Source organism: Salvelinus alpinus, chromosome 12 (genome assembly GCF_045679555.1).
Source record: "Salvelinus alpinus chromosome 12, SLU_Salpinus.1, whole genome shotgun sequence".
Classification (NCBI taxonomy): Eukaryota; Metazoa; Chordata; class Actinopteri; order Salmoniformes; family Salmonidae; genus Salvelinus; species Salvelinus alpinus.
Window position 1 is genome coordinate 31,854,754 of NC_092097.1, and position 20,199 is coordinate 31,874,952.

General features: G+C 43.1%; 1 protein-coding gene across 1 annotated transcript; it reads right to left on the bottom strand.

Annotated features, from left to right (window-relative positions):
- Positions 1-5,628: 5,628 nt before the first annotated feature.
- Positions 5,629-18,984, bottom strand: LOC139535877 (nuclear receptor subfamily 1 group D member 1-like). The gene is made up of 6 exons (XM_071335759.1): positions 18,320-18,984; positions 10,290-10,595; positions 9,961-10,194; positions 7,781-8,334; positions 7,275-7,671; positions 5,629-7,169 (listed from the first exon to the last, which is right to left on the bottom strand). The coding sequence occupies exons 1-6, from the start codon at positions 18,333-18,335 to the stop codon at positions 6,973-6,975; spliced, it is 1,704 nt and encodes a 567-aa protein (XP_071191860.1). The 5' UTR covers positions 18,336-18,984; the 3' UTR covers positions 5,629-6,972.
- Positions 18,985-20,199: the final 1,215 nt, after the last annotated feature.

A 20,199-nucleotide genomic window follows, 5' to 3' on the forward strand; every position in this document is an offset into this window, starting at 1 on the left:
GTGTCTTCGTGAGACGCAGAGTATGTGAATGAATGATGAATGAATCAATGAATGAATGTATGGTTCCCACCGTGAAGCATGAAGGAGGAGGTGTGATGGTGTTTTGCTGGTGACACTGTCTGTGATTTATTTAGAATTCAAGGCACACTTAACCAGCATGGCTACCACAGCATTCTCAAGCAATACGCCATCCCATCTGGTTTGCGCTTAGATGGACTATCATTTGTTTTTCAACAGCACAATGACCCAACACACCTCCAGGCTGTGTAAGGGCTATGTGACCAAGAAGGAGAGCGATGGAGTGCTGCATCAGATGACCTGGCCTCCACAATCACCTGACCTCTCATTCTCCGTGGCCGGTGTGAGTAAGACATTTAAACGTGTTAAACCAGACGGCATCCCTAGCCGCGTCCTCAGAGCATGCGCAGACCAGCTGGCTGGTGTGTTTACGGACATATTCAATCTCTCCCTATCCCAGTCTGCTGTCCCCACATGCTACAAGAGGGCCACCGTTGTTCCTGTACCCAAGAAGGCAAAGGTAAATTAAGTAAATTACTATTGCCCTATAGCACTCACTTCTGTCATCATGAATTGCTTTGAGAGACTAGTCAAGGATCATATCACCTCCACCTTACCTGTCACCCTAGACCCACTTCAATTTTCTTAGAATTGGTCCACAGACGATACATTCTCCATCACACTGCACATTTCCCAATCCCATCTGGACAAGAGGAATACCTATGTAAGAATGCTGTTCATTGACTATAGCTCAGCATTCAACACCATAGTACCCTCCAAGCTCATATTTAAGCTTGAGTCCCGGGTTATCAACCCCGCCCTGTGCAATTGGGTCCTGGACTTCCTGACCAGGTGGTGAAGGTAGGAAACGACACCTCTACTTCACTGATCCTCAACACTGGAGCTCCACAAGGGTGCGTGCTCAGCCCCCTCCTGTACTCCCTGATCACCCATGACTGCGAGGCCACACACGCCTCCAACTCAATCATCAAGTTTGCAGATGACACAACAGTAGTGGGCTTGATTACCAACAATGACTGGACAGACTACAGGGAGGAGGTGAGGGCACTCGGAGTGTGGTGTCAGGAAATCAACCTCTCACTCAACGTTAACAAAACAAAGGAAATGATCGTGGACTTCAGGAAACAGCAGAGGGAGCACCGACCTATCCACATCGAAGGGGCAGCAGTAGAGAAGGTGGGAAGTTTAAAGTTCCTCGGCGTACACATCGCAGACAAACTGAAATGGTTCACCCATACAGACATTGTGGTGAAATTTGGCTTGTCACCTAAAACCTTCCCAAACTTTTACAGATGCACAATCGAGAGCATCCTGTCGGGCTGTATCACCGCCTGGTACGGCAACTGCTCCGCCCACAACCGTAAGGCTCTCCAGAGGGTAGTGAGGTCTGCACAACGCATCACCGGGGGCAAACTACCTGCCCTCCAGGACACCTACACCACCCGATGTGACAGGAAGGCCATAAAGATCATCAAGGACAACAACCACCCGAGCCACTGCCTGTTCACCCCGCTATCATCCAGAAGGCGAGGTCAGTACAGGTGCATCAAAGCAGGGACCAAGAGACTGAAAAACAGCTTCTATCTCAAGGCCATCAGACTGTTAAACAGCCACCACTAACATTTAGTGGCCGCTGCCAACATACTGACTCGACTCCAGCCACTTTAATAATTGGAATTGATGGAAATTATGTAAAAATGTATCACTAGCCACTTTAAACAATGCCACTTAATATAATGTTTACATACCCTACATTACTCATCTCATATGTATATGTATATACCATACTCTATATCATCTACTGCATCTTGCCATCTTTATGTAATACATGTATCACTAGCCACTTTAAACTGTGCCACTTTATGTTTATATACCCTACATTACTCATCTCATATGTATAGACTGTACTCTATACCATTTACTGCATCTTGCCTATGCCGTTCTGTACCATCACTCATTCATATATCTTTATGTACATATTCTTTATTCCTTTACACTTGTGTGTATAAGGTAGTAGTTGTGGAATTGTTAAGTTAGATTACTTGTTGGTTATTACTGCATTGTCGGAACTAGAAGCACAAGCATTTCGCTACACTCGCATTAACATCTGCTAACCATGTGTATGTGACAAATAAAATTTGATTTGATTTGATTTGATTTGATATACTCTTGTTCCATTCTTTTACTTAGATTTGGGTTTATTAGGTAGTTGTTGTGGAACTGTTAGATTACATGTTAGATATTGCTGCACTTCCGGAACTAGAAACACAAGCATTTCGCTACACTCGCAAAAACATCTGCTAACCATGTGTATGTGACCAATAAAATTTGATTTGATTTGAATTTAGATGGTTTGGGAATGGTTGGACCGCAGAGTGAAGGAAAAGCAGCCAACAAGTGCTCAGCATATGTGGGAACTCCTTCAAGACTGTTGGAAAAGCATTCCAGGTGAAGCTGGTTGAGAGGATGCCAAGAGTGTGCAAAACTGTCATCAAGGCAAAGGGTGGCTACTTTGAAGAATACCAGATATGTATTTTGGTCACAGATACATTAACAAAAAAAGGTAGGGACATGGATCAGAAAACCAGTCATTATCTGATGTGACCACCATTTGCCTCATGCAGCGCGACACTCATTGGCATAGAGTTGATCAGGCTGTTGATTGTGGTCTGTGGAATGTTGTTCCACTCCTCTTCAATGGTTGTGCGAAGTTGCTGGATATTGGCGGGAACGGGAACTCGCTGTCGTACACATCAATCCAGAGCATCCCAAACAGGCTCAATGGGTGACATGTCTAGTGCGTATGCGGGCCATGGAAGAACTGGGACATTTTCACCCTCCAGGAATTGTGTACAGATCCTTGCGACATGGGGCCCTGCATTATCATGCTGAAACATGAGGTGATGGTGGCGGATGAATGGCACGATAATGGGCCTCAGGATCTCGTCACGGTGTCTCTGTGCATTCAAATTGCCATCGATAAAATGCAATTGTGTTCGTTGTCCGTAGCTTATGCCTGTCCATACCATAACCCCACCGCCACCATGGGGCACTTTGTTCACAACGTTGACATCAGCAACCGCTTGCCCACACGATGCCATACACACGGTCTGTGATTGTGAGGCCGGTTGGACAAACTGCCAAATTGAAAGTTGGAGGTGGCTTATGATAGAGAAATGAACGTTCAATTATCTGGCAATAGATTAGAGGGACATTCCTGCAGTCAGCATGCCAATTGCACACTCCTTCAAAACTTGAGACATATGTGGCATTGTGTTGTGTGACAAAATTGCACATTTTAGTGTGGCCCTTTTGTCTCCAGCACAAGGTGCACCTGTGTAATGATAATGCTGTTTAATCAGATTCTTGAAATGCCACACCTGTCAGGTGTATGGATTATCTTGGCTAAGGAGAAATGCTCACTAACAGGTATGTAAACACATTTGTGCACACAATCTGAGAGAAATATGATTTTTGTGCGTATGGAATATTTCTGGGATATTTTATTTCAGTTCATGAAACATGGGACCAACATTTTACATGTTGCGTTTATATTTTTGTTCAGTGTATATATACAGTGCCTTCGGAAAGTATTCAGACCCCTTGACTTTTTCCACATTTTGTTAGGTTACAGACTATTCTAAAATTGATTAAATTGTTTGTTTTTTCTCATCAACCTACACACGTAATGTGAAAGCAAAAACAGATTTTTAGAAATGTTTGCTAATTTATCAAAAATAAAAAACCTGAAATATCACATTTACATAAGTATTCAGACCCTTTACTCAGTACTTCATTGAAGCACCTTTGGTAGTGATTATAGTCTCGAGTCATCTTGGGTATGATGCTACAAGCTTGGCACACCTGTATTTTGGGAGTTTCTCCCATTCTTCTCTGCACATCCTCTCAAGCTCTGTCAGGTTGGATGGGGAGTGTTGCTGCACAGCTATTTTCAGGTCTCTCCAGAGATGTTCGATCGGGTTTCCTCCAGACGTGATGTTTGTCATTCAGGCGAAATAGTTCAATCTTGGTTTCATCAGACCAGAGAATCTTGTTTCTCATGGTTTGAGTCTTTAGGTGCCTTTTGACAAACTTCGAGCAGGCTGTCATGTGCCTTTTACTGAGGAGTGGATTGCTGCCACCACCTGTTCTCGGGGTGATGAGAGGTGTTGGGTTTGTGCCAGACATAGCATTTTCCTTGATGGACAAAAAAGCTCAATTTTAGTCTCATCTGACCAGAGTACCTTCTTCCATATGTTTGGAGAGTCTCCAAAATACGTTTTGGCGAAGACCAAACGTGTTTGCTTATTCTTTTCTTTAAGCAATGTATTTTTTCTGGCCACTCTTCCGTAAAGCCCAGCTCTGTGGAGTGTACGGCTTAAAGTGGTCCTATGGACAGACACTCCAATCTCCGCTGTGGAGCTTTGCAGCTCTTTCAGGGTTATCTTTGGTCTCTTTATTGCCTCTGATTAATGCCCTCCTTGCCTGGTCCGTGAGTTTTGGTGGGCGGCCCTCTCTTGGCAGGTTTGTTGTGGTGCCCAAGTCTTTCAATTTTTAATAACGGATTTAATGGTGCTCTGTGGGATGTTCAAAGTTTTGGATATTTTTTTATAACCCAACCCTGGTCTGTACTTCTGCACAACTTTGTCCCTGACCTGTTTGGCGAGCTCCTTGGTCTTCATGGTGCCCCTTGCTTAGTGGTGTTGCAGACTCTGGGGCCTTTCAGAACAGGTGTATATATATATACTGAGATCATGTGACAAATCATGTGACACTTAGATTGCACACAGGTGGACTTTATTTAACTAATTGTGTGACTTCTGAAGGTAATTGGTTTAACCAGATCTTATTTAGGGGCTTCATAGCAAAGGGGGGGAATACATATGCACGTACCACTTTTCCGTTTACAAGTAATTTTAAAAATTTCACTTCACCAATTTGGACTATTTTGTGTACGGCCATTACATGAAATCCAAATAAAAATCAATTTAAATTACAACAAAATAGGAAAAATGCCAATGGGGATGAATACTTTTGTAAGGCACTGTATCTTGTGGGTCCTCAAATGTTAGATGAGCTCTGAATGCTCACTGTATCTTTCTCTGATCATCATCTTTTTAATATCAGGACACACACACATGCATTACACACGCACACACACACACAGATTCTCTCTCTCTTCACTAATCATAATCGCTGTTCTCTTTTATTAATCTCCAGAAAAGCACAGATTTCAGTTACACTGTGGACACGTCCCGTTGTATTAACTTTTATCTGTATGTATCTAGCTCTGCGGCAAGTAGCGCTGGGCTGGGTCATATAACTTACTTCATCTACTCAGTCAATTTCAGAAACACTCGACACATTTACCCACATTATATTCTATCAAATATATTTGTACACGGTTCGCATCCTAAGCATTCTGTCGCTGCATGGTTCATTGTTATATCTGCTCTGTGAGGATGAGTGTGTTTATCTCTAGCTTGTGTGCTTATATGATATGTTTGGTAGAGTTAATGGTAATAGTGGCTTTTATGTAAGTCGATGACACAAAAAAAGTCAGAGTTAAGAACAGTCATACAGATAAAGTACGGTATATAATGTCATTTAATATTGGTTCTCTATGGAAGAAGTTTAAACATGAAACATTTACAAAATATACACAAGATGATGCATGGATCAATTAACAATAGTTATATTTCAATAATATAGGTTCAAATCAAACACTTTTTGACATGGTTTGTGCACATGGTTCCATCGGTTGCTCTCTTGTTGCGGTAAGAATGAGGGTTGGGGTTTGTAATGCTCCAGGGAAGACCAATGAACACATACAGTAGATGCACACCTTGCATCACCCAAACAATCGGGCACCTCTTGAACATAGCACCCTTGCTTTGTCTTCAATGGTGCTAACATCATACAGCAATCAACTCAAACAAATGGAGTAGGAACCAGTCACAAATATTATATCCAATATGTACAACAATAGAATACCTTAAAACATAACCCGACAAATATGGTCTAAAATGTCCAAATAGTGTCTCCCTGATTACAGCATACAAATACAATCCATCCTAATCTCAATTCTTACAAATGTAAATAATACATTTTCTCATCAAATCCCAAATATTTGATTTCCAAAAAGACTGATGAAGTGATTTTGAAAATAGCTTAGGTCATTATAACAGTGTATAACACAGTCAGTTAGGGATCTAATAGTGTGTTTTATACATTGCTATTGCTCTATCATATGGGTTGATTTCAGATGTGTGTTGATGTATGGGAAGTGCTTTGTTATTCATTGAACAGCCTGTGTAGGGTGAATGTGTAGGAAGAAAATATATAGTTTGTGTGTATTTCCCTTTCTCATGTGAAGAGGGTGTCCTTCCTTCTTGCTGGTTTGCCCCTGTCTGTCTGTTGCGGACAGAAGGACATAGTGAAGCGTGGAATCAGAGAGGAGGAATGGAACAGAATTTTGGTCTTCAATCACTGTCACCGGGAGTTATGGGTAATGGAGGATTTTTAGACCCTCGTCCCTCAACTTTGGGAGTTGAGTTGGTCTAAGATGGTGCTTTGCCATTTAACTCACAGCACACCGACTTGTTCAGCAGACTATAAGTCTATGAGTCTTTTAGAGATTTTACCAGCTCTGAGTATTGTTCATGAGGTCATAGTTCAAGAGTCTCCACCCTCCTCTTTTCCTCCATCTTGCTTTGAGATGCCTCTCAGTCCACTCATTCACCTTGTCCAACCATGCTTCTGCCCCAGTCCCAGCTTCAGCACACACAGCTCATTGAAGAGAGCCTGATGGTGACTGGCTGGTGGCTTATGGCTGGAGTGAAGGGATCATGAGGGTGTTTCCCAAGAGGACTGCCCCTTTCGGGGGTCCGATAGTCAGTGGGTGTCCCTGTGGACTGTGGTTCCTCCAGGCCCTTAGAGGTCGATGCTGAAGGCCAGCAGTTTGTCGGAGTGCAGGTTGTTGAGGGTGCGCAGGTCGGGCAGGCGCAGCAGCAGCTTGGGGAAGAGGGTGCTGTCGTCAGGGCGACGGCGGGTGATGAGCGAGCGCAGGGCTTTGATCAGACTCTCCTGAAGCTGCTCCACTGCAACAACGTCAGCCATACCTGAACGGTCTGCGAGACGAGAGGAGAGAGGGTTAGATGGCTCGCGAAAAAAGCAAAACAAAACATATGTGCTTTTTTAAGAGATTTAGAGTGTGTCTCTTATGAGTCTCTTACCAGCAGACACTAGCACCACAGCCATGAAGAGGGCCATCTCATCGGGCTCTAGGCCTAGAGCTCCCAGCTTCTCACTGAACTCAAACATGGCGTCCAGCAGAGTGCCCATGCCCAGCGCCCGCAGGGACATCAGGGGGTATGTTTGGCCGTTCAGGAAGGTCACCGTCTTCTCCTTGGGGTCGAACAGCGAGCAGAACCTGACCATCAGCACCTGGAAGGTGCCGGCCTTAAGCAGCATGACCTGGTCATGCTGGCTGAGACTCTGGAACCCTGGGATGCTCTTAGCAAACTCCACCACCTCCTTGACGGCCGGGGTGAAGCACTGGGAGAAGGCCTCCCATATCTGCTGGCTGGAACGATCACGGGGGGCCACGGGACATGCGTTCAGGGGACACGCCTGAGAGAGAGGGAGAGGGTTAGAATGGCTCTATGACACTCCTACAATCATGTGCGTATTGTATATATAGTAATACTAAGGAAATACACCGTATTTTAATGAGACTCACCAGAACTTTGGCACCTCCACTCAACTTCCAGGGGCAGGTAGTCTGGTTTTGAGACTTGCCGGCTGGAAAGCTGTTTTGATTGGCTTGGAAGGTCTGAGCGGACTGGCTTCCATTGGACATTGGGCATTGACTCTGATTGGATGATGGTTGGTAGGTATACTGGGCGTTGTCAACATTGTTGTTGCGTGGGCAGTGAGAGTGGGTCTGGTAGCTTTGTGTGGGGTGTGACTGGTACCCCTGAGAGGGGTTGGAATGGGAGTGGGTTTGGTGTGCCGGGTGAGAGTAGCCAGACTCATGTGCTGGATTGTTGCGGACATTGTTGTTGTTGATGTTGATGGCCATCTTGATTACTGGCTTCACATCCTCTTGGGCGAAGATGTTGTGGTAGGCAGAGGAAATGGAATCTCCAGATTCTGGACTGGCTGGGGCCTCAGAGGAAGAAGGTGAGGAGTCAATCTCCATGGATGCTGATTCGTTGAGGCTGTTCATGTAGCTCTGCATCTCGTCCAATAGCCTCTGCTTCTCACGCTTGGGGATACGCCCAAAACGCACAGCTGAGGAGAAGGAGGACAAGGGGAAAATAAGTTAGCTAATGAATTGATAATGCCGATGGCAGTTACTAGAGCTAGTATAGCAGTGACCTGATACATATCTATCTAATTCAATCTTTTACTCCCTGACACTGATTGGGAGTGCAATCACTGTATGGCATGATTACTGACTAATCCTACAGGGTACAGAGAGCTGGGGGAGATTTCTCTCCTCTCTATATAACCAGTCTGTTTCAATCAACCATCAAATGACATGGTATACCACCCCCTTTCCTCTCCTCATTTGACTCCTTCATCCCCCTCTTTATCTCTCCAAACGTCCCATCCCCCTCTCTATAGTGCACCTCCTCTGCCAAAGCTATTTATAGTCTGCTACTCTATGCTACACCCCTTCCCCCAATCTCTTTCCCTCCTGCTCCCTCTATCCTGATCACTCTCTTCCTCTTTCTACCTCGCCCCTCTCTGTGTTTCTGTTAAGCACTCGTTCTTTTCTCTATGAAAATAGGTTACTGGATCAGCTGGAGTAAACATTGTCATTGACCGAGTGACAGAGTGAGGGAGGAGAGGAGATGTCAACGTAGAGGAGAGTAGGAGGTAAAGGACTGAGAGGGTGAAGGAGTAAGAGGGTGAGGAGGTAATATGGTATGAGTAAAGGGGTGAAGGAAATAAGAGGATGATTGAATGAGAGTTAAGGATCAAGGGAATGAGAATGAGAGTGAAGGGTAAAAAGCTGGAAAGGGAAAATGGGTTAGATGAGTGACATCAAAAATGTAGTTTTAAATGAATGCCTTGTATTCATACATTAAATCTTCAAATATCAAAGGTATCAAAAAAAGCAACACCTATGCTGTGATAATAGAGCCTTTTCAGTAATTGGCGCAATGGTGCAATGGTGCAATGGTGCAATGGCGGGTAATTTTCCTCCTCACTAACGTTTTCCTTTTATAGGTCACCTCAAAATGTTTGCTCCAGAAAAGTAGATGATTTATTATCACCTAGTTTAGAGATCTCAGGAGGGTACGGTGGCCTGTAGGGAAATGATGCCATACAGGAGAGGGATGGAGCTGAGCCTCTAACTGTACCAACATCCAATAATATTTGAATAGTTTACCAGTATTAGAACATGGCCTATTACATTTATTTGTAATTGTTTTTATTTTACCTTTATTTAACTAGGCAAGTCAGTTCAGAACAAATTCTTATTTTCAATGACAGCCTAGGAACAGTGGGTTAACTGCCTTGTTCAGGGGCAGAATGACAGATTTTTACCTTGTCAGCTCAGGGATTCGATCTTGCAACCTTTCAGTTACTAGTCCAACGCTCTAACCACTAGGCTACATGCCTGTATGTTATAGACTTTAGATGTGCAAACACTTTCAATCTGACACAGATGGTATAATGAAGTGGCCTGTGACCTAATTGACAAAAATAAACTGTATTTGCAACTATTTTTCCCAGGACTGAATACTACTGGGACTCCTCAGCTGCTTCTGTCATCAGTCAGAGATGGAGAAGGAGTGGAAGAAAGAACAGAAGGAGAGATGAAGGAGAGAGAGAACGGATGGGGCATCAAGGTGGTGTGACTGAAGAACGAGAATGATGCCAGATATAGATGGAATGTTCTCTTACCATCTCTGGACATGCCCACAGAGAGACACTTCTTGAAACGGCAGTGCTGGCACCGGTTGCGGTTCATGCGCATGATCAGGCAGCTTTCATTCTTCACACACATCTTGTAGTGGATGTTCTGCTGGATGCTGCGGCGGAAGAAACCCTTGCAGCCTTCACAGGCGTGAACGCCGTAATGGAAGCCAGACGCGATGTCCCCACACACCTTACACAGGAGCACCATGCCTCCTGTCTCTGTGAGGTACACAAAGAGAGGAATGATTGGTTAGACATTACAATAAACAAATATAATAAGAAAAAATTTAAAAGCCAGTGGAAGTGGTACTTACTGGTGAAGGTGCCAGTGAAGCCGCAGGGCCTCTTGGCCACCATAGGGTGGGCGTAGGTATTGCCAGAGGATGTAGTGGTTGTAGAGGCATTGGCTTCAGGGAACTGGAAGACTAGTTTGGGTGAAGGTCCTCCCCTGTTCTCCCCTCTTTCTCTCTTCAGAGGGCCGATCTCGGGGAAGGAGACAGGCTCAGGAGATGAGGATTGGGAGTGGGAGGACCGGGGGGACTGGGTCTGGTACCCGCTGGAGGGGCTGCCAGGGCTGGGGCTGGCACTACCAGATGAGCCAGCATACAGTATCACACCACCTGGAGGGCAAAGACAACGAGAAGAGAGAGAGAAGTTAGTGTCACTGCTGTCACCGTGTCACAAGGAAGCAGACAGAAGGCTATGCTGCCAGCAAACTATCTGTGCAAACATGCATAGATCAATATCTATATTTGTGTTGAAATAGTTCCACACGCACACAGACAGGCACACAATGTAGGTAGGTCAACTAACAGATAAGTGTTGAGCAATAGGCTACTTTGATTAGGTGCCTGTCTTTACTTGGCTGGGTTACCAAACATGAACACACCTCCTGCCTGTGTAGTCGACATTTAAACCATAACCAGTCTCAAAGAAGCCGATAAAAGGTCAAAGAAGGTCAGAATGTGCCTGGAGAATGAGGTCAAATCTAACTGGGGACTGACTTGATATTTGTCAATAGTCTTTTTCCAAAATGTGCATATAAGACTTCAAAATAAGCATTTTCATTCTAGCTTTGATTAATTCAGTGTTAGATGATGTGGGACCTTGAATTTATACAAAAACAAAATAATAAAACAATTCCAACAATGGCCAGGGTTTGATACAAATATTTCTTGGCTATATAAGTTACTCAAAGTTCTTACTCAAATTCTTCAATGTTCGAAAGCAAGTTGGGGATGTTAACTCGGTAATGTCTCATTACTCCCTCCCTCCCTCCCTCACTGTAAAGACCGTGCTCTGTGTACGAGAAGAGCGACAGCCCCTCACGTGTACACTGAGCCAGCCATCCTGGAGCCAGCTGCCTCCTCGCTCTAAAAACAAGCCTTGCTTTTCCCCCTGGCGGCACGCCCGGAGCTTGCTCAAACCGCCAGCCACCTGACCGCCGACTCACATGGACTCCTGACACAGTTCCCGTTAGGGCTCACAAGGCGCTTTCCGCAGTCCCGTGTAGACAACAGCCGCAGTACAATAACAGGCAGCTGGGAGCTCACGTTTGAAAGAGAGAGGGCTTTAGTACTGTACGTACAGAGGGAAGGCAGAGCAGGCTACTGTGTGTATACTGCCATGCATTCCACTGAGTCTCCGGAAACCCAGAGGGGGCGACATACAAAGCTGTTTTGTTGGTGTTTTACTCAGTCAAGAGAAGTTATATGTATCACAAACCCGTGCCCACATAGATTGAATGATTTTTTCAGTGACAGAACAAGCAAATTAAAGCATTCTTACACATAGGCTATGTCCAACTGCAAGCCCATAGGTGTTACATCAGTTCCTTTGAACCTTATTATGTGAGTTACAATTCATGCAGTTACAGTTGAAGTCGGAAGTTTACATACACTTAGGTTGGAGTCATAAAAACTAGTTTTTCAACCACTCCACAAATTTCTTGTTAACAAACTATAGTTTTGGGAAAGTCGGTTTGGACATCTACTTTGTGCATGACACAAGTAATTTTTCCAACAATTGTTTACATACAGATTATTTCACTTATAATTCACTGCATCACAAATCCAGTGGGTCAGAAGTTTACATACACTAAGTTAACTGTGCCTTCAAACAGCTTGGAAAATTCCAGAACATTATGTGATGGCTTTAGAAGCTTATGATAGGCTAATTGACATAATTTGAGTCAATTGGAGGTGTACCTGTGGATGTATTTCAAGGCCTACCTTCAAACTCAGTGCTTCTTTGCTTGACATCATGGGAAAATCAATAGAAATCAGCCAAGACCTCAGAAAAAAAATTCTAGACCTCCACAAGTCTGGTTCATCCTTGGGAGCAATTTCCAAATGCACGAAGGTACCACGTTCATCTGTACAAACAATAGTACGCAAGTATAAACACCATGGGACCACGCAGCCGTCATACCGCTCAGGAAGGAGACGCATTCTGTCATCTAGAGATGAACGTACTTTGGTGCGAAAAGTGCAAATCAATCCCAGAACAACAGCAAAGGACCTTGTGAAGATGCTGAAGGAAACAGGTTCAAAAGTATCTATATCCACAGTAAAACGAGTCCTATATCAACATAACCTGAAAGGCCGCTCAGCAAGGAAGAAGCCACTGCTCCAAATCCGCCATAAAAAAGACAGACTACGGTTTGCATCTGCACATGGGGACAAAGATAAAACTTTTGGGAGAAATGTCCTCTGGTCTGATGAATCAAAAAATAGTACTGTTTGGCCATAATGCCCATCGTTATGTTTGGAGGAAAAAGGTGGATGCTTGCAAGCCAAAGAACACCTTCCCAACCGTGAAGCACGTGGGTGGCAGCATCATGTTGTGGGGGTGCTTTGCTGTAGGAGGGACTGGTGCACTTCACAAAATAGATGATATCATGAGGAAGGGAAATTATGTGGATATATTGAAGCAACATCTCAAGACATCAGTCAGGAAGTTAAAGCTTGGTTGCAAATGGGTAATCTCAATGGACAATGACCCCAAGCATACTTCCAAAGTTGTGGCAAAATGGCTTAAGGACAACAACGTCATGGTATTGGAGTGGCCATCACAAAGCCCTGATCTCAATCCTATAGCAAATTTGTTGTCAGAACTGAAAAAGCGTGTGCAAGCAAGGAGGCCTACAAACCTGATTCAGTTACACCAGATCTGTCAGGAGGAATGGGCCAAAATTCACCCAACTTATTGTGGGAAGCTTGTGGAAGGCTACCCGAAACAAGTTAAACAATTTAAAGGCAATGCTATCAAATACTAATTGAGTGTATGTAAACTTCTGACCCACTGGGAATGTGACGAAAGAAATAAAAGCTGAAATAAATCATTCTCTCTACCATTATTCTGACATTTCACATTCTTAAAATAAAGTGATGATCCGAACAGACTTAAAACAGGACATTTTTACTAAGATTAAATGTGAAGGAATTGTGAAAAAATGAGTTTAAATGTATTTGGCTAAGGTGTATGTAAACTTCTGACTTCAACTGTAGTTATCTGACTGATTACACACCTGATTGCATATCATTTCAATCAGACTTTTATGTTTTCAATACAGGTCAGACAAATTTGCAAATTCAATAGCATATGACTCCAATATCTTGACTGTCAGTTTTTTTCATATTTGCATCCTTTACCCCCTTTTTCCCGGGGACCTTGAATTATCTATGAAACATCATGTAGATCTGCCTCCTGCTTCCCGTCTTTCTCTCTCTGCTGGAGGAGACACGTGCTGCTGGCTGGGAATGTCTGTTTAGCTTAAATTGAGTGTGCCTGATTGTAATTCCTCTGCCAGCACGTGTCAACACTGACTGACGGAGATTAACTCTGCTGGGGCTTCACTGTTTGCATGTGGCTTCCTCTACGCTACCTGACAGTCTGACTTTAAATCCCCCCCCAACACACACACACATACACACTGCCCTATTGCACTCCTCTTTATCCTCTCACATCCCCACATACATACAGCCCCATGTGAAGTTTAGGCTCCACACCCACCTAAGTTGTTTCCAGTGATTCTCACATAGTCCTGAGTTGTTGGTTAGGTTTCCAGTGTCAGGTGGCAGTACTGTGAGGGTAACCTGACGCCTGGCCTTCTCTATGGCAGAGAAAGAGTAATTTACCAGGAACCTGAGTGTGGCCTGGAGCACTACACTATGACACAGGTGACGACATGTGATATGTGGGGTAAGGCTGTATGACACAGAGCTAGCTTAAACAAATAGACAGTAACTAACCCCTCCTTCCTTCCTCTTTCATGGGAGTCCCATCCACCCTTAGATGGGAATCAGCCAGGTGGCATGTTTGTATACCATATGTATAGCATATCTATAAGGAAACGCCCTTTACTAACTTCCTTACCCTCTCGTGAAATGGGGTGGCACGTGGACCACTTGGCCATGAGGTAAGAGTCAGGTGGGAAAACACTCAGCTTGGACAGAAATACATATCTTTCAAACCAAATATGAAATTTATTTTATTTACCTCTAACCCTAATTGTATAAAGACCAAATAGTTCATAAACCATATTGTAATTATGTCCTTTATAACATGACAATCTAATGACTATGAGTTGAGTTTATTCAAGGTAAAGCCCACATCCCTTCCCATCTGATAACCAGGCTTCTCACCTTCCCCCCTGTCCTAAAGTCACATATATAATGGTACCATAGCCACTGCTGTTGTAGAACCTCCATACTCTGTCACTGAGGTTGAGGTCAGCTTTATCTCCAGTGCTTAGAGGGAAGTCAGCTAAACGGCCAGGGCTTAAATCAGGTGAGGAGACTCATGTGTGAGCTAATCTGATAGTGGGCAGGGTTGGAGGGAAGTGTCCGACAACGTGAGTCACACCAATGCCCTCCCTCTCTCGGTGACCCGTAACACCCTTACTCACTCCATCCTTCCCTTGTTCCCTCCAGACACTGTCTCCTTGTGTAATCTATAATCTCATTGGCCTTCATTTGTAAGTGTTTGGTGGTTTACTGAAAGAGTGACTCTATAAATAAATTACAGTGAATAAGACTGATATTCTGAAGGGAAAAATTGGTTAAAAACAAAAATACATTAAATACCAGTAGAGTAATAATAATATATTTTCCAGTTACTCATATAAACAGAATAGTCTGTGCAATTATTGGCACAAGAAGTAGGGCAATACAACAATTATCTTGGAGTAGAAGCCTATAGATACTTTGACATAGTAAGCAAACATATTATAGCTATATAATACAGACAGACTAGACGACCATTCAAACAGAATGTTCGAGTTTTTGAGTTCGCTAGTTAGGTTTATTTGTCAGGGTCATTTGTGATATCAATGAGTGGACTATTGCTACAATGTAGGCTATCCTCAACACGTGACATTTTGGCTATTGATACGATGTATAAGAAATGTATCACAATATCCGCTATATTGGATATACTGTATAATACGTCATACTATTCAGTTGTCTTTCCCAAAGAAAATATATCGGCGTAAAGAAATAAACACAAACCTAGTTAATAGGCTGATAAACGTTCTGACACTGACCAATCTCTTGCAAAGGCATAACAGGAGTCCCCCGGAAAGGCTGTGAGTAAGCCGGGAGCGCGCGAGTAAGACGAAAAAATTCGGGAGGGCGGGGTGGGAATCACGCGCGGCACGTGGATGCTGAAGTTAATGCACGTGATGTCGCGCTAGGCATGCACTCGGGTAAATCAAGAGCATGATGTCCACCATTATCAGACGGTTGCCATGCATGTAATGGCTCAGATACTTATTAGACTCGAGGACATGGCTGTAAATAGGGGGCGCGGTAATTCCATACCAATGCCACAATCCCGTTACCTGCTGTCTTCGGGGAAATACTGTATCTTTGGCAATGGAGTTATTCCAGCCTCAACTGTGTAGGCTAATAACATTACGTTTATAGTAATTGCTTCCTATTATCAGTGGCACCTGACTCAAAATGCAATGCTTGTGTATTGAATATTTAATTAATGCTATTAGAATATCATTCACTTTAGAATAGTGAGTGGTAAATGTAGTCACCTAGTACAGGGATTTCCTTTATTAGGGAACCACCCCCATATTGTGTCCTGCCAGAGATGAATTTACTGCTATGAATGTATGTTCTATGGAGGTCAACATATCTGTTGAAATTAAGGTTGACCACTACTCATTATTGAGAGTGGGCTTGTGGGCATCATTCCACTGATGCCAGTGATCCATTAGCCAATAGGATATGGTTGTCACCCAAACATATATTTAATTTAACTTAGTGTAATTCATATTTGCATAAATACTTTTTGTATTCCATATCTCGTATTTTTAAATATCTTATTATATAGTATTGGTAAAATTGTTTTGACTAGCTCTGCTGGCATATGCAATCCATCAGGGAAGATAATGATAAAACAGTTTTTGTGACCTATTCCCCTTCTATTTAATTTGGATCTGGCTTAAATAGCTGTTTGTTCTTAAAAGTTGGCCTTCAAGTCATGACCAGTTCCTTAATAAATTGCTTTGGCTCACATGTCTATGGAATAGGCGTGATAGGTTATTGACACACGTGTTGAGAGAGCAAAAGGTTGCGCAGCAGCGCTGAACAAGAGGGGAGTCACTAGACAGGGAGCGTGACCAGTCTGTCAATGAGTCACAGACCCGTAAACACGCAATCTCAGGTCAAAGACGGGAACACCTTTCTGGAGTAGTGCTGATGAAAGGATTCGAATGGCTTTGTTTTCCCCACGTCATCCGGTTTGATTAGATTGCGCCAACAATTCTAAACTCTCCAAGTCAAGGCAACTTTAAGCACAAAGTGCATCTGCGCAACAGAGAATCAAAGTTGTTCCAAATGATGTAAAGTAACAATATATCCCTAAAATAATATTGTATGATTAGAAACTGACTAGGCACAAGAAGGATAGCCCAGCTATAGCACGACAGAGCATGTAAGGTCGGACCGGTGCTGCACATGAGTTGTAGCCCAAAGGCCATCGGTTGGCGATATTGAGTCGTTTCATTTATCATCCAAAGGGAATGTATGCAGCTATACACCCGCCATCCCCCGTGGGCCGGTTCGTACATAAACCATTCTCCATTCAGGATGCAAAGGCGTCGATTTCGTGCTTCACTCGATTTAATGGTGAGAAGGCGGGAAATAAAAACATTTTCCTCCACCATGCTAAAGTGGCTAATGCTAGTCCCGGTTGTTGCGTTTCGCATTCAGCCAATCAGGTTGCAGCAGTCTGCTACGACACCATGGGTGAAAAAAACAGACTGCTGCAACCTGATTAGATTAATGCATTGGAGGGTCGTTGAAGTGGATTTGTCCCAGTTGTATGTGGTAAATATTACCTTCCCACTTGGTTGTAAATGCAGCAAAAGGCTTGATGATTAGTTGACAAGATGACTCCAATGTTGTACATAAACCCTGGATAACTAATATTGACACTCCCCAATAAGAGCAGTCCTCCATAGGAATGAATGGAATTGTACAGTATTTCAATTAAATGCTTCAAGGACAAAATTACATGTATTTATGATTGGTTAGTAATCTCTAAAAAGATATACTTATTTTTTTTAATGTATTTTATTTAACTAGGCAAGTCAGTTAAAGAACAAATTATTATTTACAATGACACCTACCCCAGCCAAACTCTAACCTTTAAGGAAAATATTTGTATATTATTTTTTATTTCATGTTTAGCTCACATAATATAATTTAAAAGTATGCATTACAGTGTCTGTAATATAATACATGTGACAAAAACGAATGTTTACAAATAATACATAATACATTTCTATAGCTTCCCAAATACTTTTTACAACGGTGTAGGTGTGCCAAGATGGAGGCGAGATGGCTTCAACACAGCGCCCCCTATTAGTCATCTAGTGTATATATAAATCATTGCTTGAATCAAGTGTGCTAGCTCTGGAATAGATCAAATACATGGAAGGGCTGGGTGTCCCCGAAGAGAGGTTTGAGAACCTCTACAACTAAATGAAGGCTTGGCAACCTTCAGGTTTATGGATCAAGCTTCATAAATTACATTTCATTCATGTATCCATTTATATGGATATGCAGTGTAGCCGCTGGCAATACATGATGACATGAACAATCAACTCATTCATTCTCAAATAATAACATTTTAAAAAGACAATCACAGGAACTGCCCTGCGTATTACCATTACGCACGCAAGGTATAGCCTATGTACCAAACACAGTGAAGGAAAATGCCCACATAGTACACATTACATTTACTCAGTAGTGTTAATTTACAAGTACAGTATAGGCAACTGACAACTGACAATAGCATAGATTGGTAATAACGTAATGAAACTCACCAGGGCTGTTTTCCATGTTTTCCGGTGTTTGGTTGATTTATAAACGGTATTAAAATGATTTAATGTTGGTTTTTCTCTGCGTCAATGAGGAGTTTCGTTGATATAGGTCATACAGTCATGAACCGCTAAGAAAGCAGAGTGGGTAGCCAATCCCAATGACAAAAGCAATGAGACTGTGCGCAGGTCCTTCAAACCCGTTAAGTGTGAAAGATATCAAAACTGATTTAAAGTTGAGCAAAACCTAAACAGGTTTCGGTTTGGCGAAATAGTTACAAATCGTCTCCAATGTGCGTAATTGCGAACAGGTTCAGTGCCTTTGTTGCCCGTAGCCTGATTCGCTTGGTGTCCGTAGGTCGTGTGATGTACAGTAGGCTGAACTAAACGTTCTTTGAAAATAAATTCCAAGCATTCAGCTCTAGTGCCAGTGTAGTTACCATCAACATCTCCAAAGACAGACGTGTGGGAGTAGTTTAAGCACACCCATTAATAGGCAATCCACTTCGCCCACACTAACCAGCACGTTTTCAGGTGTCTGAGAAATGTGACCAGTTTTTTTTGGCCCCCGTTTTTTTTGTTCCTTTCAATCTCTGTCGTAGGTTTTGTATGCTAGGGATTACACTCTCTCTCTTTTTCTCTCTTTCTCTCTGTATGCCTATGTCACACTCTATTAGAATATCTCATCCACCTCTTTTACTCCACCTTTCTTTATTCGTTCTCACGTTTTCATTGGTGGAGAGCTAGAGTGGAGGCGAGACAGTTGGACTCACTCGACATTGGAATGCTGGTAAAGCTCCGCTGCATGTGCGCGCGGCATGTGAGCCACCGAACACGATGTCCTACTGACACACATTCTATGCAAATGTCAGAGGCCTTGTGATAAGAAGGGAGGAGGGAGGGGGCTAGCACATTGAAGTAGGCGGAGCTCACCGTGACTAACGTTCCCTCCACCCTTCCTCCTCTCCACCACGTTCTGCCTTCAGAAGCTGTTTTTGCTAGAATCTCAGCATCGGAAATTGGCATGATGAGAATGTGGGTCAACATCAGTTATGAAAAAACACATCAAATAGCAAAGTTTTCTGTAAAGGCACATCGTAGGCATCCCGGGTGCCCACGTTTTTTGCGCATAAACATGGATCTGAATTTAGGTCATTAAGGGACTCATCTCAGTACATGCGCTTCAAGTTTTCTTATCACATAGCGGGTTTTGAATAAATAAGTCATGATGAGTGACGCAGATGTATACAACTAGGTTATAACATATTATTATACAACTGGTCAAATAGGGGTTGTTTGTGTTATGTTTTCTCTGTGGCAGCTGGTTAGATTTGGCAATGCTGATAGGCTGCTAGACGTCATCACTTTTAAACCATTGTAGGCCTATAATAGCCTATAGCCAGAGAATGTCCTCACGTGTTATCCGTAATGAAGCAGCGCCACTCCGTGGTGGAGTTCACTGTGCCGCGGCTCACTCCTGCTGGCCAAACGTTATGGTTTGCAGGGGCAGTATGTGAACTATATATTCGTCATATGGCACAAGCTTTATACCACGTTGCTTCTGATTCAAGAAAAGTTTATAGCCTAGAGTCATTCGTCATTATCATGTTTCAGACATTGCTCATTGTTGGTCATATAAACATACATGAAACTGGGCCCTCTGGGTATTACTGTAGTCTCGAAAACCTGATCCTAGGCAACACAGGAACTACTATACTGCCCATATTACTACTTTATCCGCTTTAATAAAATACAAAATAGTACCTAGCAAGACGGAGATTGCCGAGGTCATTTTTAATGTATGCATTTCGCAAGTGTCTCGTTTGCATCAACTACCTTAACTAAAACCATTGCAAAGGTTCAAACTTGACCTCGTATTTTTCCTA

Coding starts and splice junctions, on each gene's coding strand:
- LOC139535877 (XM_071335759.1), bottom strand. Junction 10,195..10,289: donor CTTCACTGGCACCTTCACCA/GTAAGTACCACT, acceptor TGTACCTCACAG/AGACAGGAGGCATGGTGCTC. Junction 7,672..7,780: donor GTGGAGGTGCCAAAGTTCTG/GTGAGTCTCATT, acceptor CCTCTCTCTCAG/GCGTGTCCCCTGAACGCATG.